The 27,399-nt window shown below is 40.6% G+C and overlaps 1 protein-coding gene across 20 annotated transcripts in view; it reads right to left on the minus strand.

The window, feature by feature from the left end:
- The window catches only part of slmapa (sarcolemma associated protein a), a 256,494-nt gene that overhangs the window by 116,599 nt on the left and 112,496 nt on the right, over positions 1-27,399 (minus strand). For 7 of the 20 annotated variants that reach the window (XM_068051658.1, XM_068051657.1, XM_068051664.1 and 4 more), the window contains 4 exons: positions 22,375-22,425; positions 21,305-21,370; positions 9,046-9,102; positions 1,514-1,588 (listed from right to left, as the gene is read on the minus strand). The exons of 1 other annotated variant lie outside the window; for it this stretch is intronic. In XM_068051658.1, coding sequence (XP_067907759.1) covers positions 1,514-1,588; positions 9,046-9,102; positions 21,305-21,370; positions 22,375-22,425 — 249 coding nt within the window. The remainder of the gene's footprint in view (positions 1-1,513; positions 1,589-9,045; positions 9,103-21,304; positions 21,371-22,374; positions 22,426-27,399) is intronic. 12 more of the 20 variants (XM_068051661.1, XM_068051660.1, XM_068051676.1 and 9 more) reach the window with 7 other exon arrangements.

Here is a 27,399-nt window from a genome sequence, read left to right on the forward strand (position 1 = left end):
ATTAACTAGACAGTTAAACAGACTTTGGACAGTAAGAGAGAATTAACAGGTTCCAAGCAAATACGCACAAAGAATGAGTCCAGAAAGATACAAACTATAGTATTCTAACAAGGTGCCTTAGTATCATACTGTACATAAAATTGCACACAACAATGTATCCTGCAATACACAGGGGGATAAGGTTATTAGATTAAACTGATTTACAAGCCTAACCTGGAAGCCTCTTATCAGATGACAACTCCCAAAGGAACTAAACAATGAAAAGTCAAGTAACTAACATCTTGTTCATGTAGCAACACTCGGTTGCTGTCCTGTAACAGGTTACCAGAATACTCTTCATGGACTGATAAAATTTTAAGACTGCTCCAATAGCTCAATGGGAAGATATACCAGAGACTGCGCTGGTCCCAGTTTTAATCCATAACATGTGCAGAGTTATATCCGTGTCAGTGCTAATGAGGCCTCACTTTTCCTACGCCTTTGGAGGTGAAACTGCAAATCACCAATGATTACTGCTCTTTATTGCTATTAAGTGATTCAGACTACAAAGTGCACATGTGTGAAAGTCAGCTGAGGATAGAAGCAGGCTTGGCATCTTCATGAAATTGAGTAGCCCTTCAATATTAACAGTATAGACTTGCATACAAAGAACGGCCACTTAATACTTGAGGGTGCTACCATCTAGGGAGCTCCATCTGTCAAGAGTTACTGCCCTGGAGAGAAAAGGAGCAAGGCTGAAACCAAACTTCCTCATAGCTGCAAATTAGAACTGTAAAAATGGTGCCTCTAAATCAGTGCAATAATTACTATTTTAAAGCGATTACCACTATGGACTGCTACAAAGAGCACAGTAATTTTCACTCCACTGGCCCACCCATATAATTTCGTAGCACATTATTTCTGTAGCTGGAACGAAGACATTTAATACTAAGATTATCACAGGAAGTGTTAGCACATGAAATTCTCTTTGAATATTTAATCATCTATTATAATAAACTCAAACTCTAAAACATACTGCATCATACATATTTCCTCTAAACTCAATTAGATATACATAACATTAAATATTGCTTGTGTTATTTATAAATGGCTCCTCTGATGTAATATTTTATGAATGGTAGATAAGGTTACAAAAACAGCCATGTTTCCTTCATTTTCATTAAACACATGAAATATTGAACAGAAGAAAGCATTCAGTTTTACAGTACATACAACAGTGTGGAATTATTTTTGTAAACTTCCTGCCTCATCAACATGCACACCAGATCTTGCCTTATTAAGGCATACTTTCAATGCCATGCGTCATTGTTTCAACATGCTTTTAAAATAGCAACGGGAAGTTATTCAGTAAATGTTTTTCTCCTAAAAAGTTGATGAAATTGTGATGAAAATCAGCCCATAATATATTGAGTTTATCTCTGTTTCTTGGGCACTCCTTTTTTGGTGAAGAGTTAAAACGAGAAATTTGAAATAGCAATTCTTCTTTTCCTCCCTCCCCACCTTCACAACATACCTTTAAATCTTGCTGAATCATTCTTTAAGTCGTCTTCTGTGGTTTGATTATTTTCTAGATAAGATTCAAACACACCTAGAATTTTAGAGAGTGCAGAAATATAAAACAATCTGTTAAGTGAAAAGATTTTCTTTCGGCAAAGTAAGTCCAATTTATTGCAACTGGATTTCTGAAAGCTGTTTTTGGGGGGGGGGGGGGGGGGGGGGAGTGGAGGAGATGAAGGAATGAGACTCTCAAACAAAACCGATCAGCTTATAACATTAGCCTAATTCTTTTCCAACTAACTGCAGGATTTAGAGATTTGTACTGGAATGCAGTCTTGGAAAGGAAAATGAAAGTAACTATAAACTGAAAAGCTGATCAATTTTAAAATATGAATAGATTATGTGAAAAAGAAGCTAATATTTTGATAGGGATTACTGATGTGCATTTCCACCTTTCTTGTGATTGCATGTCAAAGTTATGTAGCACTGCGTACAAAACTTATACAGTTATTCCAAATAGAGTTTTTATTTTTGCTTTAATCCAAAACTTCAATTTTACTGAAATTTACTTTCTATATTTTATTAAAATATATTTAGATTAAAAAAGCACAACACAAAACTACATATTAACCAACAACTCAGCTGGAAGTTTCTTTCCCTCACTTAAAACTGAAAGTGATGTTCCATGTGGAGAATTTCATCGGCAGTGTTGTAATACTACGCTGAACAGCTGTGAATTGATGACTATTTAAGAATAGAAGGATATAGGCTCTTTGAAAATACTTGTGACGACCCACCCTCACTCCAGAATCTAAAGAGTATTTTTTAAACAGTTTCTTAAGATGCCTATGAAGTGTTCGATTAGACTTAACCATATTTGGTGCCATTTCTTCTATAGCAATGTAAAAAAAAAAATGTCTGATTCTAGTTTCATAGTTTATCCACACATGGAGCCAAGAGCCAAATATTTCCAGTTGCTTGAGCAAACACAGTAAAATGACTGTTTCTACTGACATGAAAAGTAAAAACAGGTTTCCTAGCAAACAAAGGCAAATTAATTATGTTTAAAAAGCCAAACAGTTCCACATTTACCAGTATCCATTCGTCAAATACAGATACAATAATTATGCAACAAGCATTATAGAATAGGTAAGCTGGCATTGCTACCTCTGCAATCCATGGAAACAATCAAAACAGGTGGCTTCACAGGTACTTTTAAGAGGCAGGAACGCACAGACAAGGCCTGCAACAGATTGTATGTCAGTGGGTTCATAAAACCAGTGAAGTAGTTTTGGCCTCACTAGCCTTTATGGTTCTTATCCAGCCACAGGATATATTATGATGGATAAATGCAAGACATGGTATGACACATGCACACCCTGCAGTACTTTCTGCACATGCATTGTGTGTGTAAATAGTCATAGAGTCGTACAGCATAGAAACAGTGTACACCATGTCCATGCCGACCATAATGCCTATCTATACTAATCCCACCTGCCTGCATTAATTCCATATCCCTCTATGCCTTGCTCATTCAAGTACCTGTCCAGATGCCTCTTAAATGTCGCTACTGTTCCTGCCTCCACCACCTCCTCTGGCAGCTCATTCCAGATACCCACTATTCTGTGTGAAAAATTTACCCCTTTGATCCCCTTTAAACCTCCTCCCTCTCACAAGTCTATGCCCTCTAGTTTTAGTCACCCCTACCATGAGAAACAGACTCTGGCTATCTACCCTATCTATGCCTCTCATAATTTTATATATCTCAATCATGTCCCCTCTCAGCCTCCTTCGCTCCAGGGAAAACAGACCCAGCCTATCCAATCTCTCTTTATAACTCAAGCCCTCCAAACCAGGCAACATCCTTGTGAATCTTTTCTGCACCCTCTCTAGCTTAATCACATCTTTCCTGTAGTGCGGCGACCAGAACTGCACACAGTACTCCAAATGCGGCCTAACCAACATTATGTACAACTGTAACATGACGTACCAACTCTTGTACTCAATGCCTCGGCCGATGAAGGCAAGAATGCCATACGCCTTCTTTACCACCCTGTCTACCTATGTTGTGTTGTGTGTTGTGTTCTGAAGGATGCAAAGAGGATAGTCGCATACCAAGTAAATCTCATAGACCTTTGAGTTTTTCTGCTGTCATGCCCAGTAAAAACATATCATATTCCTATTTTTAAGATATAAACTTTATTCAATGTGGACTCTTGGAAATTGACTTTTCCTTTAAAAAAGTGGACACTGTGCTGCAAACATGGCCCTGGCTTGGTTATTCAAACACTGCCTCACTGTTGCGAAAGGACAAAAGGATACATTCCAGACTAAGAGGCACTGACTATACCTATCCTGGAACCAACAAGGGACATTCCTGAATTGAATTTTTTTTCTGAGACAAAGAGGTGTGAAGTAGCCACATCATAACAGAATGATAGTCATCCAGACATGAGTAGCTAACCATGGATTCTATATCCTGGTCCACTGTGTTGTCACACCAGGGGAGAAGGCCATGTGTCAAATAACAGAAATGTTAATGTGATGTAGTTTTACCTTAAAAGGCAACTCTCCGGAGAGGGAGGGACAGATCACATCACAGAAAGAAGTCCAGCCAGGGACTGTTGAAAGATTCATCCAAAATAAGAAGAAGTCCTGCTGTTAATTCTACACTTCAACTTGGTGCAGCAGAGAAGTGACTGCCACCTCCAGTCTGAAAGCTTAACCACCAGAAATCTTCAAAACCTGGGATGAGAGGTCTGTCCTATGAGGAGAGACTGAGTACAGTGGGCCTATATTCTCTGGAGTTTAGAAGAATGAGGGGTGACCTCATTGAAACGTATAAAATTCTTAGAGGGCATAACAGGGCAAATAAGAGAGGCCGAATAAGAGTTCTGAAGAAGGGTCACTGACCCAAAACGCTAGCTCTGCTTCTCTTTCCACAGATGCTGCCAGACCTGCTGAGTGGTTCCAGCATTTCTTGTTTTTATTTCAGATTTCCAGCATCCGCAGTATTTTGCTTTTATATTATATTAAATAAGAGAGGCTGTTTCCCTTGACTGAAGATTCTAAAACTAGAGGTCCACAGTCACAGGATAAGATGCTGAACATTTAGGACTGAGATCCAGGGAAATTTCTTCATTCAGAAGGTTGTGAATCTTTGAAATACCTTACAACAGAGGGCTATTGATCCTCAATCTCTGAGTATATTCAAGCCTGAGATTGATAGAAACCAAAAAGGTAATAATGAATAGTCAGCATGGATATCGAAGGGGAAAATCTCACTTGATCATACTTGTTAAATTTTTTGAAGCGGTAAGAGAGAGAGTAGACAAGGGTAATGCAATAGATGTAATTCATCTAGATTTTCAAAAGGCCTTCGATAAGGTACCATGTAAGAGACTAATGAATACGATCAGAGAATGCAGAGTCAGGGGACAAGTAACAGAATGGATAGCTAGCTGGCTGCAAGACAGAAAGCAGAGAGTTGGGGTAAATGGTAGTCATTCAGAATGGTAGAAGGTGGGAAGTAGTGTTCCATGAGGATCAGGGTTGGGATCAATGTTGTTCACAATTTATATTTATGATTTAGACTTCAAAATCAAAAACAAAATTTCTAAATTTGCAGGTGACGCCAAATGAGGGTGGGGGGGGGGGGGGGGTGTGGAGCACAGTCAACTGTGAGGATGACTGCAACAAATTACAAGGAGACATTAACAAACCTGCAGAATAGGCATCTCAATGGCAAATGAATTTTAACAGATAAAAATAATATAATAAAAATATTTAGCAAATAAGAATCCAAATGGAGTAGAGGAGCAAAGGGATCTTGGAGAACAAATATACAAACCATTAAAAGTAGCATCACAGGTTAACAAGGCCATAATAAAAGCAAACCAATCATTCTGGTTTATTTCTAGAGGGATAGAATTGAAAAAGTAAAGAAGTTATGCTAAAGTTGTGTAGAATTTTGCTCAGATCATTTCTGGAGTACTGTGCTCAATTCTGGTTGCCATATTATAAAAAAGATATAGAGGCAGAGGGTACAAAAAAGATTTACAAGGGTGATACCAGAAATGTGGGGTAGAACTATCAGAAGAGGATGAACAAGCTGGGTCTCTTTTCTCTTGAAAAAGAGAAGATTAAGGGCTGACCTAATAGAGGTCTTTAAAATTATGAAAGGTTTTGATAGAGTACACAAAGGGAGAATGTTTCCACTTGTGGGGAAGAGCAAAACTTGAGGCCTCAATATAAGACAGTCACCAAGAAATCAAATAGGGAATTCAGATGAAACTTCTTTACCAAGTGGGTGGTGAAAATGTGTAACTCACTACCACAGGGACTGGTTCAAGAGCATGGGGGAGAACGGAATGGAGGGTTATCCTGAAAGAGTTATATGAAGAAAGACGGGAGAAGGCTTGTGTACAGCACAAATGCTGGCATAGATCTGTTGGGCCGAATGGGCTGTTTCTGTGTTGTATATCCTATTGTTAAGACCATGTGAGAAAGATGTCAACGCTTTGGTGAGACATGCAAAGGCTTTTGACTTCAGGGGATACGTGGTTCTCTTTTCTCCTGACTGTGGGGGCGGATTCTTTGCTAATCTCCCCACTGTCCTCTGGGACACTCCTGCCTGCAAGTATTTTTGCAGACTCGACTGCACACCCCTGTGACACTTCAACTAGGTGAGGCATCACCCTCACAGTTTCTCTGCCCCAGAGGTCATTCTTTGTCTCCGCAGTTTCCTGTAAATGGTTAGCAACTCTGGTGAGGAGCTTCTAGTGTCTACATTTACATAGGAGGATATGGTGTCTATCTTTTCAAATCTTTCGGGTTTGGCTGATTGGACAGTAGGTGTTTTCATCCAGGATTCCTCCCGGCCTTCCTTTAACTTGCTCCCTTGGTTGCTTTTTCCCCTTCTCTTTCTAACCTTTTGCCAGCCTTGTGCCTGCCTGTCCCCTTTTGTTCTTGGCAGGGGTCCCTTACAGTTCACCAGCCCTCTGCTGGAGGGTCCTCCCAACACCGGTACAGGACGCAGGGGTGCAGGTTTCACTGTAGGTTGGTGTTTCCCCTCAACATGTGGCAACTCCTGCAGTACTCCACCATATCTTTGTGGAGTTTTGGCCAGTCAAACTGCTGTCTTATGTGGGCTTTGGCCGCTCGTGTACTGGCATGTACAGCCTTAGGAGTTCATACTTCCTAGCCTTGCTACGTACAGTGATCCCACACTGCTCAGCCATTTTTCTCAACGCCTCCATAGACAGTGCTTTTAACTTATCCCAAATTACTTCACCCTGGCATGGGGAGCTACTAGCCTCAGTCGCAGATATGTTAGTATTCCAGCACACACAACCACAAGAAAACCTGTACTGAAACCTTGCTCTTTTTAAAATTGGGAACAATTTGGCTTCCCACTTCCAATTTAGCTCATTTGTCTGTGGGTCAATTCTGGAAGTTAGCATCCAAATTTCTGTTACGACCAGGTGAGAAAGGTGTCTAGGGGTCCCTCTCAGGCTTCACCTGGTCTTACTGTAACAGGGCTTAATTTTTAAAATACCGTTTTTTTAAGCTCCCCCTTCGTGAATGCTTGTTCACCGCTTTCCAATTATAAGGCAAAGAAACCAGCACAAACAGGTTTTCTTAGGTGTAAAGAAGAAAAGTTGAAATTTATTAAACTTGAACTTATACTCTAACTTGGTTGACAACTATGGATACACGGCGCGCCCATGCTACCATGCATTCACAATACACACATGCATATAGAGACAGAAAAGAGCAGAAGAAAAAAATAAAGTGGAAAAGTTTGAGGCAATATCTGAAAGTTTTTGTTACAGTTCTTCAAGCTCACTGTAGAGTCCTTGACTGTAGATAGATCTTGCTATTTGCTGGGGCCCAGTATTCTTCTTAAACCTTGTTCACTGTAGGAGACTTTTCTTTCTTGGGGTTCATGCGTCTTCAGTGGATTTAGAAGTTTGTGAGAAAGAGATGGGTGCAGACAGGAGAGATCTTCTCAGTCCAGGAGCAAACAGTCTTTCTCAAATGCTCTGTGGCTAGTTCAAAAAACCCTTGAACAGCCAATTAGTCATGTGACCAGCTGGTCCAACCAGTCCTGGCTCCTGTCTGGTGATCAACATCCATTGTGGGTTGAATGTGTCAGGGAATGGTCCTTTGTCTACACAAGCACAGTCTGTTGGTATGCAAATATTTTCCATCCAAGTATGGCAGCCCTTGTAACAGGCCTTCTCTTCTTCCCAGCAACAATTTGAAATTTAATGTCCATATGGTGAAATTAATATGCCTCATTCTTGGCAGGTGTAATCCTACGATAGAGTTTTGGACACTAAGGGAATAGGGCAGGAAAGTGGTGTTCAGGTAGAAGATCATTCAGGATCTTACTGAATAGAGGAGCAGGCCTGAGGGGCCACATGGCCTCCTCCTGCTCTTATTTCGATGTTCTTATCACCAAATTAAGGGAACCAGACAAAATAAATAATTTTTTTTGGCTGCTTCTATGGGCAACATTATGTCATCTAGTGTACAGGCAATGCAGGGAAGGGGGAAGGTGTAATTGGACACCAGTCACCCAGCATTCTAACTGTAATTATAATTTGATCCAGGCGGTAGAAGGCAGGCTGGTGGAAGGCAATGCTCTGCTTGACAACATAGATTTATAGTGGCACTGTAGGCATAACCCCTCAGCGTTCAGACAATGCACAGTTTCAACACTCCCCACAGTTCAGACAATGCACAGAACTAACATTCCCCACAGTTCAGATAATGCAAAGTGCCAACACTCCCTAGTTTATTCAAATATTAACATACCTCACAATTCAGACAATGCAAAGCACTAACACTCCCTATAGTTCAATGCACAGTGCCAACATTCCTCATAGTTCAGACAAGATACAGCGCTAACAGTCTTCACAGTTCAGGTAATGCACAGTGCCAACACTTCCCACAGTTCAGGCAATACACAGCACCAACACTCTCCAGAGTTTAGACAGTACACAGTGCCAACACTCCTCATAGTCAAACAGCACAGTGTCAACACTTCTTTGTGGCTTGCGTTTTTAGATCACCATCGTATCAGATATGCAAGCATCTTTAGCCAGAAGTGTTAAATGTAAGATCCTGATCACCTTTTCCCAGGGGTCCTGACCACCACATGACATGGGAAGCAGCTCAGTGTAACAAGCACAGTAAAGGGTATGGCTGGGGCAACAAGCCAGAAAAAGACCTGAGCATGCCACTCCCCTAGCCAAACTGCATCAGTGCAGCTATGACAATGGCATCTACGTGTTAATGTGTATGGTCACCCAAAAAAATAGGATAAATGCCATGTACTGCATGCTCTGTCAGCCTCCTCCAATCATTAGCAAAGTGATGCTATGAATCAGCAATAGAGCCATCAAGTCTCACTTGCCAATGCCAGGCCAACCCAGCAATCCCCTGTGATAATTCTAGGTTAGACTGGGCCTCAGCTGACTATGTGCTTCTATTTGATTGTGCTGTAGAATTATTCCCATTACTGAAAAATATGCCTTTTACCTTCCATGCTTGAAATCCTATTGTTCTGAGTTGAGTCCACTGGGGCTTTCAACTTGTCTGCAATTCAAAAAAGGTTTTGTAATATTAAGTCAAAATCTTTTTAGTAAAGTATTTCACTATGAATATATCAGACCCTTTTTCAGCAAAATGCTTGGCCAGTAACCCAAACAGGTCCGTCGTGTGATATTTTCAGTGTTGGCCCAATCTTTTGAAATGGATAACAGTTCAAACATAGTTCTCACGCAGTTCACTCATTTTCATTACTTATCCATTTGATTTGCACAAGAAAAGGAAAGAACTGAAAAGCATCAACAAACATGCATTAACATTTTCCTTTCTTGCATTTCGAATGTGGATGGATAATTAAAAAAACAAGGCTAAAATGTGTCAAAAATACAATTGTTTAAAACTAATAATAAAAAACAAAAACAAAGAACAAAGATAATTACAGCACAGGAACAGGCCCTTCGGCCCTCCAAGCCTGCGCCGATCCAGAGCCTCTCTCTAAACATGTCGCCCATTTTCTAAGCTTCTGTATCTCTTTTCTTCCTGCCCATTCATGTATCTGTCTAGATACATCTTAAAAGACTCCATCGTGCCCGCATCTACCACCTCCGCTGGCAATGCGTTCCAGGTGCCCACCACCCTCTGCGTAAAGAACTTTCCACGCATATCCCCCCTAAACTTTTCCCCTTTCACTTTGAACTCGTGTCCTCTAGTAATTGAAACCCCCACTCTGGGAAAAAGCTTCTTGCTATCCACCCTGTCTATACCTCTCATGATTTTGTACACCTCAATCAGGTCCCCCCTCAACCTCCGTCTTTCTAATGAAAATAATCCTAATCTACTCAACCTCTCTTCATAGCTAGCACCCTCCATACCAGACAACATCCTGGTGAACCTCCTCTGCACCCTCTCCAAAGCATCCACATCCTTTTGATAATGTGGCGACCAGAACTGTACGCAGTATTCCAAATGTGGCCGAACCAAAGTCCTATACAACTGTAACATGACCTGCCAACTCTTGTACTCAATACCCCGTCCGATGAAGGAAAGCATGCCGTATGCCTTCTTGACCACTCTATTTACCTGCGTTGCCACCTTCAGGGAACAGTGGACCTGAACACCCAAATCTCTCTGGACATCAATTTTCCCCAGGACTTTTCCATTTACTGTATAGTTCACTCTTGAATTGGATCTTCCAAAATGCATCACCTCGCATTTGCCCTGATTGAACTCCATCTGCCATTTCTCTGCCCAACTCTCCAATCTATCTATATTCTGCTGTATTCTCTGACAGTCCCCTTCACTATCTGCTACTCCACCAATCTTAGTGTCGTCTGCAAATTTGCTAATCAGTCCACCTATACTTTCCTCCAAATCATTAATGTATATCACAAACAACAGTGGTCCCAGCACGGATCCCTGTGGAACACCACTGGTCACACGTCTCCATTTTGAGAAACTCCCTTCCACTGCTACTCTCTTTGTCTCCTGTTGCCCAGCCAGTTCTTTATCCATCTAGCTAGTACACCTTGGACCCCAAGCGCCTTCACTTTCTCCATCAGCCTACCATGGGGAACCTTATCAAACGCCTTACTGAAGTCCATGTATATGACATCGACAGCCCTTCCGTCATCAATCAACTTTGTCACTTCCTCAAAGAATTCTATTAAGTTGGTAAGACATGACCTTCCCTGCACAAAACCATGTTGCCTATCACTGATGAGCCCATTTTCTTCCAAATGGGAATAGATCCTATCCCTCAGTATCTTCTCCAGCAGCTTCCCTACCACTGACGTCAGGCTCACCGGTCTATAATTACCTGGATTATCCCTGCTACCCTTCTTAAACAAGGGGACAACATTAGCAATTCTCCAGTCCTCCGGGACCTCACCCGTGTTTAAGGATGCTGCAAAGATATCTGTTAAGGCCCCAGCTATTTCCTCTCTCGCTTCCCTCAGTAACCTGGGATAGATCCCATCCGGACCTGGGGACTTGTCCACCTTAATGCCCTTTAGAATACCCAACACTTCCTCCCTCCTTATGCCGACTTGACCTAGAGTAATCAAACATCTGTTCCTAACCTCAACATCCGTCATGTCCCTCTCCTCGGTGAATACCGATGCAAAGTACTCGTTTAGAATCTCACCCATTTTCTCTGAGTCCAAGCATAACATTCCTCCTTTGTCCTTTAGTGGGCCAATCCTTTCTCTAGATACCCTCTTTCTCCTTATATATGAATAAAATAATGCACAAAAGAAAATCCAGGTGCAGTAATCTGACCCCCCAAAAATATCAATTAACCCCCTCTACTTCCATTTTTGTCTGATATATTGTTGCAGTAGGTATGTGTTCAAATCTGCAAAGTAAGTAACAAGGTCCACTGGAATATTTTTAGTTAATTTCAATCTTATAACAGTTCAGAGACATACTTTTAGATAGGAGGCACAAAAGAATTGTCACTTTTTTTCACGTTGCAAGTACATTTCATGCTATCGTAAATGAAATTTCTAACACATGGTTATTATTAAAGGACTTTAATTCTTTCTTCGTAAGAATCCAAATGAGCAAATTCATAGGCTATAATCTAGACTTTAGCATCTGTTCTGCCACCTCTAATATCACAGCTGGTCATGGCCATTTTCAGAAGTGGGACCCCGGACTAATTCCACACCCCCTCTCCCCCCGCCTCCAAACTCAGGGACCGGAGGCTAATTGCAGCATCACTACTGTCACAATAGCTGAGATTAGCTAACTCAGAAAAAAAAACAGGAATTAAATGTGGAAGTTGTTGGATGTGAACATATCATTGAGGACAGGGTCGGGATTTGAAGCTATGTCTTTCAGGGGAGGGGAGAAGAGGAGAAAATTGGCAGAAAAAGAGGATGGTGAACTGTGGTGGCTTTACAAGGCACTTCATTTCCTCTACTTTACAATGTATCAATGTTTCTCAATCTGTCTCAAAATATTCTCCCCTTATCGGTACTGATCCACTGATTTCTCAAGAGAGAAAAGCTGTTTTTTTGTTGCATGGGCTTTGATGCAGTTAATTCATTTTCTTGCAAGTTTTCACTTCTTCAGATCTGGTAGATTAACACAGACATGACCTCTACTCAGGTTGGCATCCTCACTACTATCATGGTTGCCCACCTGAGTAGAGGGGTCAATGCTCTGGCATTGAATCCTAATCAGTAAACATTTCTATTTTCTGCCCTTTTTAATATATAGCCACTGGTGTTCTTGGCTTCATGTTCCAACAGATCAGGGCTCGTTCCAAAATATGAAGACAACCTAATCAGATAATGCTGGAAAATGATTTAAAAAGAATGGCACACTACAAGTGAAAACATGACCACTAGCACTCCAAGACAGAGTTTTTGTGCATGAAGGTCAGAAACACTTACTAATAGATTCTTCACCAATAAAAAATTGTGGGTGTCATTGATTAATATGTTCTTGGCGTTGACAGAAAGCCAAAGATAAATTCTGCAATACAGTGGAAGTATTGCAAGAATGCAACTCAAAGACCTTTGAATTACAGGGCAGTAATGAGCCTATGATAGTTTATTCTGTAGCTACCTGGCTATACATTTTAAACCTTCCTGTTCATCTTAATGGATTTCATCTCTCTCTCTCTCTCCAGGTGATGTATATCCATTACTTTTTAACAATGACAAACTACTGTGCTAAAGGACCTCGATTCAGCAGTTAAACATAAAACATAGAAACAACATAATCTTTCTGAAAAGAAAGTGATTGAATCAGTGACTTCGGCAATTAGGACTCCTACATCATGTTCGAGCTCAGGTTATACACTGCTTAGCAGCAGCTTCACTATCTTTTTCGGGATAACAAGCAGAGCACAATCTCAACATTTATTTTATTCATTTCAACATTGACAGATTTTTATCAGTGGCAATGGCAAATCATAAGTATTTAGAATACCCAGTCAGACATGGAAGAATCTATGGGATCCTCTGAAGAGAAAAAAAAAAAGCATTATTGACCCACCTCCAACTACCATCAAGCAGACTAGTTTTGGCAAATGCCACATTTCATGGAACTTAAGCATCTCTCTCCCTGAAATGCCATGACTCAAGCTATGACTCAACTCCTGGGTTTTTCCGAATGTTTTGGATTTCCTCAACCCTAAAGTAGCTTTCAACTAAATTGGTGTGAAAAAGCAGGACCAATTTTCAACATATACCAGGAGAAACAAATAAAACTCTACAAATCACTCAACAGGTCCTATTTATTTTCATTACACTTAAGAGGAAAGAATGTATGGATATGGTGTTCTACAATTAAAATGCCATCACACAAAATCTACTGAGTTAAGTTCATCTACCAACAAGAAGCACAGTCAGACAAGAATGTATGCCTGTCACAATAAAAGCAAAATACTGCAGATGCTGGAAATCTGAAATAAAAACAAGAAATGCTGGAAATACTCAGCAGGTCTGACAGCATCTGTGGAGAGAGAAGCAGAGTTAACGTTTCAGGTCAGTGACCCTTCATCAGGGGCTCTGAACCGCTTCATCAGAACCCCTGATGAAGGGTCACTGACCTGAAACGTTAACTCTGCTTCTCTCTCCACAGATGCTGTCAGACCTGCTGAGTATTTCCAGCATTTCTTGTTTTTATGTATGCCTGTCATGGTCAACTCACCTACATATGCAAATTCTGTAATAGTGTGGAAGTACTGCAGGAATGCAACACCAGGCCTCTGAACTACAATGCAGTCTTCAGCTTCTGTAGATACCTGGCTATAAAATTCAAATCTTCCTGTTTATCAACCGATAAAACTTTTAAATATCCCTTTTAAAAGGAAACAATTTGTGCATCAAGGAGACTGGCATGACTTCGAATGTGGTTCAGCTAGTCATTGGAGTAATTGGGCACCAAACTCAGAGTGCAAGAAAGAGGATTATACTTTTCCTTTTGTGGAAACTTTCCACAGTTCATCCAAATAAACTTCTTGTAAGAGCCAAAAGTACCACTAAATGTTTTTTTTGTTTGGAGATGAAACAGTTTCACGAGCATCCAGCCGGAATCAGAACTGAGAAAATTAGTTTATCAGTCACCTTCAATCCATTACAGATCTATACTGATTTTAGGGTTTTGAATAATTTAATTCACAAGAAATTCAAAATGTTACTGCCAAGCATTCAGTTGGTACTTGAGAAAAACACTGCTGTAAACCCCAATGAGACATTTTCTACACAAAGGTAACATTTCTCTATTTAAGCACATAATAGTTTCAAATAGATGCAGTAACTACCAGTGCAAAGTAATCCTACATCTTTTAAAGTCAATATCCAGAATGTTAACTAAGTAGTTGACTTTGTTCCTTAAATTACAGCATGCTTAAATTTACCCGAGGATATTTAAAATAAGATCCCTCTAAAAACACTATGGCCCAGCAAATTCTAAGTATCCCAGAAAGTATGGGCCTCTGACTAGGAAATGCCCATTGGACCAACACAGGCTCCGTTCAAGACCAGGCGTCCAGAGACAACATTATTAAAAACATCAAAGACTCTGATCATTGCGGCAAACCATGTTAGTATGGTAGTATTAAATCATTCCAGGCATGCAATGTCAAAATCAAGCATTTCTAGGGCAACTTTAGTGAAATAAGCAGTAGACTAGAGATCCTCCTACTTTGCTCTAGTACATATTAAATAGCCCTAAATAATGAGGGGCAAACCTATAGGCAAAATTCAGAGAAATGCATAAGTAACAGAGCACTAATAGTAGGGGACTTCAAATACCCTAAAAGAGATTTGGGGAAAATAAAAGAATAAGGAGCAATGAGGGTAAAGAACTTTTGGGTAATAGTGAGTAGAATGTAATTTGGCTTAAAGTAGTTATGGAAAAGGACATCGAGAAATCAAAGATGAAAATACCCGACTGGAAAAGTGCCAATTTTGGTAATTTGAGAAGGGATCTAGCCCGTTGGCCAGAAAAATAGTAAATGAGCAATGGAAAGCCTTCAAGACAGTGATAGTTTGGGCACAAATCAAGTATATTCTCATAAGGAAGAGGCATCCAAAGCTAGAGCTCTTTGAATGATAAAGGAAATAGAGGCTAAAATTAAACAAAGGAGATTCATGACAGAGATCAGGCACAAAATACAACTGAAAACTAGGCAGAATAGAGAGTGCAGGGAGAAACTGAAAAAGGTTATAAAAGGCAAGAAAAGAGTATAAGAAAGGATTAGTAGGTAAATTAAAAGGAAACCCCAAAATCTTTTATAAACATATAAAAAGTAAAAGGATAGTTCAAGGAATGGTGGGGCCGATTAGGGGCAAGAAAGGACATCTTCCTGTGGAGGCAAAGCCATAACGAGACTTGGCTCAAAAAAAGGCAGGACTGAGTACTAAATATCCCTGGATGCAAGGTGTTCGGGAGAGATGGGATTGAAAGGAGGGAGGAGGGGTGGCAGTATTGATTGAGAATATTGCAGTGCTGGAGAGAGATGATAACCTTAAGGGGTCCTGGATGATAAAAGAGATAGAGAGTAAGATGAAGCAGCAAAAGGGAGCTTAATACAAGAGACAGCCAGGCTGAATACAGAAAGTTCAGCGGAGACTGAAGAAGGAACTAAGAGAGGCAATGAGAGAACACGAGAAGAGACTGGCAACTAACATAAGAGGGAGCCCACGAGGCATATAAATAGTAAAAGGGTGAAAACAGGAGAGGCGGTAGATTAGGGATCAAAAAGGGATCTATGCATGGAGGCATAGAGTATAAATGCAAGGAAGTTATGATGAACCTTTATAATAATACTTCAGCTAGGCTGAACCAGTGTGTGTCCAATTCTGGGCACTGCACTTTAGGAAGGATGTGAAAGCTTTAGAGAGGGTGCAGTAAAGATGTATAAGAATGGTTCTAGTGATGAGCGCCTTCAGTTATGTGAATAGACTGGAGAAGCTGGGGTTGTTCTCCTTAGTGAAGAGAAGGCTGGGAGGAGATTTGATGGAGGTGTTCAAATCCTGAGGTCTAGACAAAGAGGAACTGTTCCCATTGGCAGAAGGGTCAAGAATCAGTGTTAACTGTGTATCAATTGTTTAATCATATGCAGGTGGAGGGTGTTGATTGGGGTCTTACTTGAGCACTTATGAGGAGACTCCTACTGAGATTGGTAGAGGTTTTGAGTGAGGAGCAACTTGTTTGTAATCCTTTTTACTCTGTACAATAAATGTGAAACGGAGTAAAGATAGGCTCCAGCAACATCCTTCCACAAGAAGCATTCTGGAATTTAAGAGGACACCAATTTAAGGTGACAGGCAAAAGAACCAACATCAACACGAGGACAAACTGTTTTATGCAGCGAGTGGTTAGGATCTGTGGAGGCAGATTCAATGGTGGCTTTCAAAAGGGAATTGGATAAGCACCTGAAGAGAAAAAAATTGCAGGGCTACGGGGAAAGGACGGGAGAGTGGGACTAGTTGAGTTGCTCTTGCAAACAGCCGGCATAGGCATGACAGGCTGAATGGCTTCCGTTTGTGCTGTATCCATTCTACGATTCTAGGCACTGAAAGAGTACTTTGCATCTTGCTCTGCAAAAAATGAGGATGAAATTAATGTCAGATTAGGGGGTAGGATGTGGTGTAGAGATTTTGGCAAGGATTAGAAAAGATGGAAAATAGGAGCTAAATAGGTTGGCATCACTCAAAGTTAACAAGTCACCTGGTCTGGATGGAATGCACCCCAGGTTGCTAAAGGAAGCTAGGATAGAGACAGCAGAAGTTATGACCACAGTCTTTCAATCCTCCTTGGATATTGGAGTGGTTCCAGAAGACAGGAAGATTGCAAATGTTACACCCCTGTTCAAAAAAGGGGAAAATGATAAACCTGGTAACGACAGGCCAATCAATCCAATGTCCAGACCGTTGTCAAGGACGAAATTAATTCTCACTTGGAAAAACATAAGGGACAGCCAGATGTATGTGTTAAAGGTTAATTGTGTCCGACAAACCTGATTGACCGTTTTGAAGAACAGTCTGGATTGACAAAGGTATTCCAGTACGTGTTATATGTATGAACTTTCAAAAGGCATCTGATAAAATATCTCACAACAGACTTACTTGGAGGGTTGGTGGTAACTTGGATAGATGGTTGGCTAAATGACAGGAGACAAACAGTAGTGGTGAATGGATGTTTTCCTGACTGGAGAGAAGTATGCAGTGGGGTCCCCAGGCGTTGTTAGTGGGACCACTAATTTCTTGCTATATAGAAATGACATGGATTTGGGTGCAGGGAGTACAATTTCAAAGTTCGCAAATGATACAAAACTTGTCAACAAAGTAATTAGTGAGCATGATAGTAGCAGATGTCAGGCGACATAGAGTAGAGGGACCTGGGATGCATATTTTGAAATGTTTGGAGGTGACAGGGCAATGTTGACAAAGCGGTTAAGAAAGTGTGTGGGCTACTTGGACTTTGCAAATAAGGGCACTGAATACAAAAACATGGAAGTCATACAAAATACAAAAACAAAATACTGCGGATGCTAGAAATCTGAAGTAAAAACAAAATGTTGGAAACGCTCAGCAGGCCTGGCAGCATCTGTGGGAGAGAAACAGAGCTAACGATTCAAGCCAATGACCTTTCATCAGAACTGGAAAAAGTTAGAGATAAAACAGGTTGTAAGCAAGTGAAAGGGGGCAAGGGGGCGTGCGAGGGGCAGGGGCGGCGCGCGGGGGGCGCGAGGGGGGTGGGGCGCGGGGGGGGGTGGGGCAAAGAATAAAAAAGGGAAGGTCTGTGATAGGCAGGAGAGATTACATGACAGAAGCGCTGATGGTACAGGACCAAAGGGAGCGGTAATGGGACAAGTAAGGAAACAAAAACTGTGCCTAGAGAGGCATGAAGGCAGAATCAGGAACAGCTGCCATCCAAAAGCATAAAAACTCTGGAGTCACATTGATTCTATTGAAAGTATTTGCATGTCGTTAACTGTTGAAATTCACTGGAGAAGGAAAGCATCACCTACTGTTGGAGATAGACTACGGACTGTTCTACTGTGGAAGAACCTTTTTTCCGCATTGGAAGGCTGCGAGGACTTCAAGCAACATTGGACTGTAAATTTGCAAGGACTCAAATTTTTTCTATTTTTAAATGTTGTTTATATCTTCATTTCCTATCCTGAGTGGTGTGAAACAGGGCTGTGTTCTCGCACCCACACTTTTTGGGATTTTCTTCTCCCTGCTGCTTTCACATGCGTTCAAATCCTCTGAAGAAGGAATTTTCCTCCACACAAGATCAGGGGGCAGGTTGTTCAACCTTGCCCGTCTAAGAGCGAAGTCCAAAGTACGGAAAGTCCTCATCAGAGAACTCCTCTTTGCTGACGATGCTGCTTTAACATCTCACACTGAAGAATGCCTGCAGAGTCTCATCGACAGGTTTGCGTCTGCCTGCAATGAATTTGGCCTAACCATCAGCCTCAAGAAAACGAACATCATGGGGCAGGATGTCAGAAATGCTCCCTCCATCAATATTGGCGACCACGCTCTGGAAGTGGTTCAAGAGTTCACCTACCTAGGCTCAACTATCACCAGTAACCTGTCTCTAGATGCAGAAATCAACAAGCGCATGGGTAAGGCTTCCACTGCTATGTCCAGACTGGCCAAGAGAGTGTGGGAAAATGGCGCACTGACACGGAACACAAAAGTCCGAGTGTATCAGGCCTGTGTCCTCAGTACCTTGCTCTACGGCAGCGAGGCCTGGACAACGTATGCCAGCCAAGAGCGACGTCTCAATTCATTCCATCTTCGCTGCCTTCGGAGAATACTTGGCATCAGGTGGCAGGACTATATCTCCAACACAGAAGTCCTTGAAGCGGCCAACACCCCCAGCTTATACACACTACTGAGTCAGCGGCGCTTGAGATGGCTTGGCCATGTGAGCCGCATGGAAGATGGCAGGATCCCCAAAGACACATTGTACAGCGAGCTCGCCACTGGTATCAGACCCACCGGCCGTCCATGTCTCCGTTATAAAGACGTCTGCAAACGCGACATGAAATCGTGTGACATTGATCACAAGTCGTGGGAGTCAGTTGCCAGCATTCGCCAGAGCTGGCGGGCAGCCATAAAGACAGGGCTAAATTGTGGCGAGTCGAAGAGACTTAGTAGTTGGCAGGAAAAAAGACAGAGGCGCAAGGGGAGAGCCAACTGTGCAACAGCCCCAACAAACAAATTTCTCTGCAGCACCTGTGGAAGAGCCTGTCACTCCAGAATTGGCCTTTATAGCCACTCCAGGCGCTGCTTCACAAACCACTGACCACCTCCAGGCGCGTATCCATTGTCTCTCGAGATAAGGAGGCCCAAAAGAAAAAGAAAAGAAAGTGTTTAAGAATTTAGTTCTTCTAATTAAAGAGTTAATTTGTTGATTTAAAGACACCTGGTCTGGTTAGGCATTTTCAGGGGTTAATAGGTGGTACAATTTGGCTGGGTCTTTTCTTTAATTTGGAAACTTTTAAATGATATGTTAGGCGATCTGTGGAGCGACGGGATTGAATTAACAGTGCGTTTCTCCCACCACAATCAGAATCGTATATTTTGATTGGGGGCTTTGACTGGAGCAGTCGGTTGTAACAATATGTCCAAATTGAGTTACTGTGTGACGTGGTGGTGCTCAACTTTCTCAGTCATAGAGGTTGCAGGGAGGGAATGCTGTTGAAGCAATCTTGGTGGTTTGCTGCAATGCATCCTGTATCTCCTGAATACCGCAGCCAGTGTGCTAGGCTGTGATGAGGCCACTTTAATTTACTATATATGTAAGTGACCTGGACTTAGCAATTGAGGGAACAATATCAAAATTTGTTGATCTCAAATTGTGGAGAATAGCAAATTGTGACAAGGATTCTGAGAACAACAGAAAATAGAATAGCAAGCAGGATGAACTGATAAGTGACAGCTGCAGTTCAATGTAAAAAGAAATAATACATTTTGGAAATAAGCATGTGGGAAGTAAATGCACTGCACGATAATCAGTGCCATAGAGGTGCAAAGGGACCCTGCTATGCAGATAAAGATCATTAAGAGGTAGCTGCACAAGTAGATACAGTCATGACAGAAGCAAATTAAATCTTTGGTTTTATATCTAGAGGCACATAAAACAAATGCAAGAAGGTAGTGTTCAATTTGTATTAGACTTTAGTCAGGCAGCACTGGGGTACTGTGTAGTTTTGAACACCATATTAAAGAAAAGATTTTTAAAAGTAGCCTTGATTCACTCAGGAGTTACATGGGATAAGGGGTGAATGTTATGAAGAGAGACCCAAGAAGTTAGGGTCTTTTTCACTAGAGTTGAGAAGGTTAAGGGATGGCCTCATAAAAGCCTTTAAGATTACGAAGGGTTATAATGAAGCAAGTCGTGATAGAGTGTTTTCACTGGTTAGATGGTAACAGCAGGGCATAAATTTAAGATAACTGCAAAAAGAACTAAAAGGGCATTTAGCATGAATTTCTTTACACAGAGGGTGATTAGAACATGGAATTCATTGTCACAAAATGGTATTGAAGGATATTCTACAATTAGATAGCTGCTTAAAAATATTCATATGTTTGGGGAACAAGCAGGAGAGTAGGATGTGAGAAAAACACCAGCATTAGAAAAACTATGTGCAATGCAATACATAGTTGTAAATTATGGTCCTGTGGCTCCATTGATGAATTATTATGGCGGCCACTGATGTGTGTACCATTTTACATTGTAGCCGCAACTATGATTAGTTTAAAACAAAAAAGCCCAATTTGACAAAGCACTAAAAATCAAAACAAGCAACATAAGAGAATGCAATGCTACAAGAAAAAAATGAATTGCACTATCACACAATCAACAAAAATTTCAAATGCAGGAATTACCTAATAGAATTAGAAAATACAACCCAGGATTAAGGCAGAAACCAGCAGCTTCACTGTTAAAGCCACCAAGTTCTCTCTTTGTTGATTACTACACTTAATCCACGGCAAAGGCATGCTTACCTTCAAACCAATATGCTTTGAAAAGGGACAAACAAACAAGAACAGGAAGCACCACTATCCACCTTAAAATTTGCAACTTTACATTATAATTTAAAATAATTTAGCCTTTCAGATTCAAATCACACGAAGTTATTAAGGGCTTATTCTAACATTTTGATCTGCAGCCAAAACTATAGGACATTACCCTATTCTTAATGCTGTTGTGTAGGTTTTTTAGTATCCTATGCGTCATTTAGACAGTGTAAATCAGACAGTGTACTCACTCTTGCACTCAATGAACTGTTGGAATAGCTCAGAGCAGTCCCCTCCACTCTTTAATAGAAAGTGCTCTATTAGAAAGAAAGAATCTTCAATTAAGTATTTGTTTTAGTTCATTTCCTGCTTGGAACACTTGAATGACTAGCTTCAAAATGCAATCCACAGAATCAATAATGCAGATGGATATTTTATATTGTCCTGTGAAATTCATAAAATTGAAGTGAACATACCATTAGTAGGCAACAGTGCTTCTATTATTTTAAGTTGATTTGCACACTTAATTTCACACGTGATCTCCAATCGATGAAGCATAAAGAGAGCTGTACCTTTCATAAATCCATTAACATTTTGGAAACAGTCATTTTGATTTTAAACTGCATTCCTTCTCTTAACTTTGCCTCCTCCTCTCTCCCTGACCCCAATGTTTTTAGAGTCAGTAGAGATCCTAAAAATAAAAGTGAATGCACACTAGCAAAGCTTTAATTCTTAGATTACTTGAAAAAGCTTCTTCCAGCTATATTCAGATCATCCAAATGAATTGTTTCATACCCATGAGAACACAACATGCCTGAGTAATAAAAACTACATGCTGAAAATGATTCCATCTTTGCTGTCTTGGTGTTTCTAAAACACGAGGCATGAACTTAAGCCTTGGCCATACTGAAAGGAAAATGCCTCTTTCTGAAGGGTGCAAGGGACCTAGGTAAAACCAGCATGAAAATCTCAGTCCAGTATTTGCCGATTGAAAGGTGCCAAGGCTGGTGCAGAAAATGGCTGGCTTTGAAGGAGATGTTCTTCTGAGGTTTTGGTTGTAAAGCACATTGGTGGTGGAGTCTTATTCTGCAACTGGTAATTGTATACCTGACTTGTGCTTAAAGCAGCCAATGGATTTCTGAAATTGGAAAGTATTCCATTCCCCAGCAATACTCCTCTCCTTCATGAGGGCAAAAATCAAATACATTTTAAAAATTAAATTTTGTTCATATCGATAACCAGATACACTGCACAAAAATTATAATCAATATGTTTGCCAGTTTATATTCATAGTTTCTGAAATGTTGTTTCGGTACACTACCTTTATCTGTGCTTCCATTAATTTTAGGTAACAAGTCATCAACTTGGATTCCTATTGTTACCAAAACAAAAAATTAACTTTAGTTCTAATAACGAATGGTTGTTTTACAGTATCGACAGCATATAACAAACTTTCATTTAAGTAACTAGGTAAATGCCACATTTAATGGTATTTCAACATACCACATATGCAAAACAAAAGGCTTACTTTCAAAAGAGATAACTACCATCTTTGTCATTAAACATTGGCTAAAGTACAAAGGTTTTAGATGTGATAATCAGCACTGAAATGGAGGAAGTATTAGCTGCTTTAGTGGCTTAAAAGTGGATAAATCCTCAGGCCCAGATGAGATGTATCCCAGGCTGTCATGTGAGGCAAGGGAGGAGAATGCAGGGACTCTAACACGAATTTTCAAATCCTCTCTGGCCACAGGAGAGGTACCAGAGGACTGGAGGACAGCGAATGTGGTTCCATTATTCAAGAAGGATAGTATGGATAAACCAGGTAATTACAGGCCAGTGAGTCTAACATCAGTGGTTGGGAAAATATTGGAAAAAATTCTGAGGGACAGGATTAATCTCCACTTGGAGAGGCAGGGATTAACCAGGGATAGTCTGCATGGCTTTGTCAGGGGGAGATAGTGTCTAACTAATCTGATTGAAATTTGAGAGGCGGTGACTAGATGTGTAGATGAGGGTAAAGCAGTTGATGTAGTTTACATGGACTTCAGTAGGGCTTTTGATAAGGTCCCACATGGCAGATTGGTTAAGAAGGTAAGAGCCCATGGGATCCAGGGCAATTTGGCAAAGTGGATCCAAAATTGGTTTAGTGGCAGGAGGTAGAGGGTGATGGTCAAGGGTTGTTTTTGCGGGTGGAAGCCTGTGACCAGTGGTGTACCGCAAGGATCGGTGCTGGGACCCTTGCTGTTTGTAGTGTACATTAATGATTTAGGCGTGAATATAGGAGGTATGATAAGTTTGCAGATGCCATGAAAATTGGTGGTGTCGTAAATAGTGAGGAGGAAAGCCTTAGCTTACAGGACGATATAGATGGGCTGGTAAGATGGGCAGAGCAGTGGCAAATGGAATTTAATCCTGAGAAGTGTGAGGTGATGCATTTTGGGAGGACTAACAAGGCAAGGGAATATACAATGGATGGCAGGACCTTAGGAAGTACAGAAGGTTAGAGAGATCTTGGTGTACTTGTCCATAGATCACTGAAGGCAGCTGCACAGGTCGATAAGGTGGTTAGGAAGACATATGGGATACTTGCCTTTATCAGCCGAGGCACAGAATATAAGAACAGGGAGGTTATGATGGAGCTGTACAAAACGCTAGTTAGGCCACAGCTGGAGTACTGTGTACAGTTCTGGGCACCACACTATAGGAAGGACGTGATTGCACTGGAGAGGGTGCAGAGGAGATTCACCAGGATGTTGCCTGGGCTGGAAAATTTTAGATATGAAGAGAGACTGAAAAGGCTAGGGTTGTTTTCCTTAGAGCAGAGAAGGCTGAGGGGGGACATAATTGAGGTATACAAAATTATGAGGGGGCATTGATAGGTTAGATAGGAAGAAACCTTTTCCCTTAGCGACGGGGTCAATAACCAGGGGGCATAGATTTAAGATAAGGGGCAGGAGGTTTAGAGGGGGGATTTGAGGAAAAATCTTTTCACCTAGAGGGTGGTTGGAATCTGGAATGCACTGCCTGAAGAGGTGGTAGAGGCAGGAACCCTCACAACATTTAAGAAGTATTTAGATGAGCACTTGAAACGGCATAGCATACAAGGCTACGGGCCAAATGCTGGAAAATGGGATTAGAATAGTTAGGTGCTTGATGGCCGACACGGACATGATGGGCCGAAGGGCCTGTCTCTGTGCTGGATAACTCTATGATAAAATGCCCAGAACAAAACATCATCTGCATTTCAGTATGTGCATTAATTCTTTCCATTTCAAAATCAGTTTACCAGTCCCTACCTTGCTCAAAGTGTCCATGAAATGATGGCTAAAATATCTATATACTTCATCACTTCTTTTATCAATATTGCATATTTCTCAAGCTGACTGAGGTACACTTGTTATTTCCTTGAAATATCGAGTTACACACAGTACAACACCTAAACTCCTTAAAACTCACTAATAGGCAGAGAGAGCGAGAGCGAGAATATGGAAGAATTCAGCTGATCAGGAATAAGAGAAACTGTCAGAACTGGCCTGCTCAAGAACAGTTATTTCATGAAATGGTTTACAATATAAATTCTGCTCAGTGCTGATGTTTAAATCAACATATGTGCAGGTATGACAAAATGAGAGGGCATTTTGAAAAATAACAAACAGAAATAGAAAAGTGCTGCAAGACTGAGTCAGCTGGACTGAATCAATGTTGATCCCTACACCTAGAAGACAGTTTGATTTGGGATAAGGATGAGCTACGCGCACAGTAGGTTATATAGTGCTTATATTATTTGGCATCAAAGTTATGTTACTGGGTTAGTAACCCAGAGCCATGGACTAATAATCCAGAGAATGCAAGTTCAAATCCCACCAGGACAATTAGAGAATTTGATTTCAGTAAAAAAATCTATCAGTAAAAATGACCACCAAGCTGTCAGACTGTATAAAACCCAATTAATTCACTAATGTTCTTTAGGAAAGGAAACTTGCCAGTCTTACTCGGTCTCACCTACATGTGACTGCAGTCCCATACCAACTTAATTGACTCTTAACTGCCCTCTGAAGTAGCCTAGCAAACTACTCAGTTGTATCAGAGCAACTAGGGATGGGAAATAAATGCTGGCATTGCCAGCAATGTTCACATTGCGAGAACGATTTAAAAAAAAATGCATTGCCCTCTGGGGCACGGACTGCAGAATAGACTGGAATGCACATTTATACAAACTAGTGGATCTAGAATGGCTTATTACAAATAATAGTTAACCTGGAAGAAAATCAATCATGTAGCTCCATTTGCAGTTATGTTTATGAACTTAAAAGCAGTTCAACCTGACTAGAACTTTTCATCGGTTTCAAAATGGCATGGGTTCAGTGGGGTGGAGACCAGTTTGTTTAGGATCAAAAGGGGTAACGAAATGAGAAAAAGTTGATAAAATTCTAAAGCCACTGCAGGAAGTGCAGTCCCCATGACTTGCTAACCTAGAACATTGTTGAAAACAATTATGTTGTAATAAGCTGATTCACTAGAAGAAAAAATGATTAATGATGGTACAAACTGTAAAAGTGCTGTGAACAAACAAGGCCGATAACAATGACATTTTTCAAAATCATTTCTTTCTCTCCTACATATTTTAGAGCAATCTCCTACACAGTGCTAAAGCTGAGTACAACATTTAAACGCGTATAAGTTTATGAAAAGAACAAGCCATATGGTACACTTGTGAGAGCCATTGCCTGGGAATAATAATTGAATGATGGCTACCATTGTATAACCTGTGTTAAGCTTAAATAAATATGCAAAAATAGCACCAGCATAACATCTTTTTTTAAACAAAAAGTTCTGAATACCATGCTTGAAAAAAATCCTACTGTCCAGTAACTCTCTCTCCTAAAGACTAACAGGTTAACAGATACCAGTACTCAAAATGAGCCCAGTGGCAAAAGTAGTTGGGAGGAAAAACCTGTTGCAATAAAGCAGATATATTGAGCACATAAAAGCAAGAATATCTGTGGACAATTATTTCCTCTTAAAAAAAGGTGCAGATGATTCCACTGTGGAGTTCACATGCCACACTGACTTCAAAATTCTAATTAAGTCCAGGTGTCGGACACAGTGTAAGGAAAGTCTGAACTAACTCAGAGTTTGGAGTGGAGTAATAGAGTCACAAAAAAACTTCAATTATCTCGATATACATCTGAACCAAGTATCCATTTTAGGAACTGAACATTATTTAACAAACAAGTGTCCTCCGTGCATAAAACTTTTACAATACTAAAATATTAGAATTAAAATTCCATCAACATCACAAAATAATATGAACTTGTTTTTTTTTCTATTTATCTTGGTACATTATTGCGTCAAGAGAGCCTTACAGACCAGGAAAAACTCAAATTTAATGCTTCATTTGTGTGGAATTAGATCTCAACCTAGGGGACATAACTAACCTCAGTACCCTGGCTTGGTTTGGAATAAGCAAGAGAAAATAAGAACTAGTGTTCTATGTCCCGATCATTATCTAGTGACTCTCTGATTGCAAGAGCATGGGGATGGGGATCATGCAAGAGAACACGGAAAGAAAAAATGCATGAGACTGAGCGTGCAAGAGAATGTGTGGCAGAGTAGCCGAGCAGAGTGACAGGATGTGGCAAAGAGACAAATAAGCAAGATCAAAAGACGAAAAGGTGGACAAAAGGCAGAGGAATAATGTATGCGAAAGGGTAAAAGTGGGAATCAGAAAAAGGGGCAATGGCAGAAAGGAGCTAACATCACATTGATTGCTTGCTCTCATTCTGTCACTTTTCACATAAAAACATGATTGCTGATGGGCAAACTTTGCTGCACACCGGCAAACACTGAATAAAGAAAGTTACACAAAAATTGGATCCCAAAATTAACTTTAAAAAAAGATATAGGTAAAGATTATGAATACATTAGCAAATTCTTAGTTTTCCAAAGCACCTTCAGAGCCTCTACACAGCTTTACAAGATAACTTAAAAATTATTGATCCAACAGTAAGTGCTGCACAGTTGAAGGAACAAAAACATCTGAATTACAACAGTAGTCCAGCAGATACACAGCACCCTCTGCTGGGAACCATAATTTAAGCCAGTGTGATTGTATAGTATGACAGACAGCAAAAATGTGCATTTATACATAGCTGCACTTGTAATTAAGAATAAAGTGTGCTATTTTATTTTCAGCTACTATTTACAAATCAGAAGCCTATGCTGGATATGCATTTTGCTGCTGAACAAAATCGCATTAATATAATTTCCCTGAAATCAGACAATAAATCCTATCTTCCATTAGTTTTATATTACTTCCCAAGTGACAAATAACAAACTATGA

The sequence above is a fragment of the Heterodontus francisci genome, chromosome 19 (genome assembly GCF_036365525.1).
Source record: "Heterodontus francisci isolate sHetFra1 chromosome 19, sHetFra1.hap1, whole genome shotgun sequence".
Taxonomy (NCBI): domain Eukaryota; kingdom Metazoa; phylum Chordata; class Chondrichthyes; order Heterodontiformes; family Heterodontidae; genus Heterodontus; species Heterodontus francisci.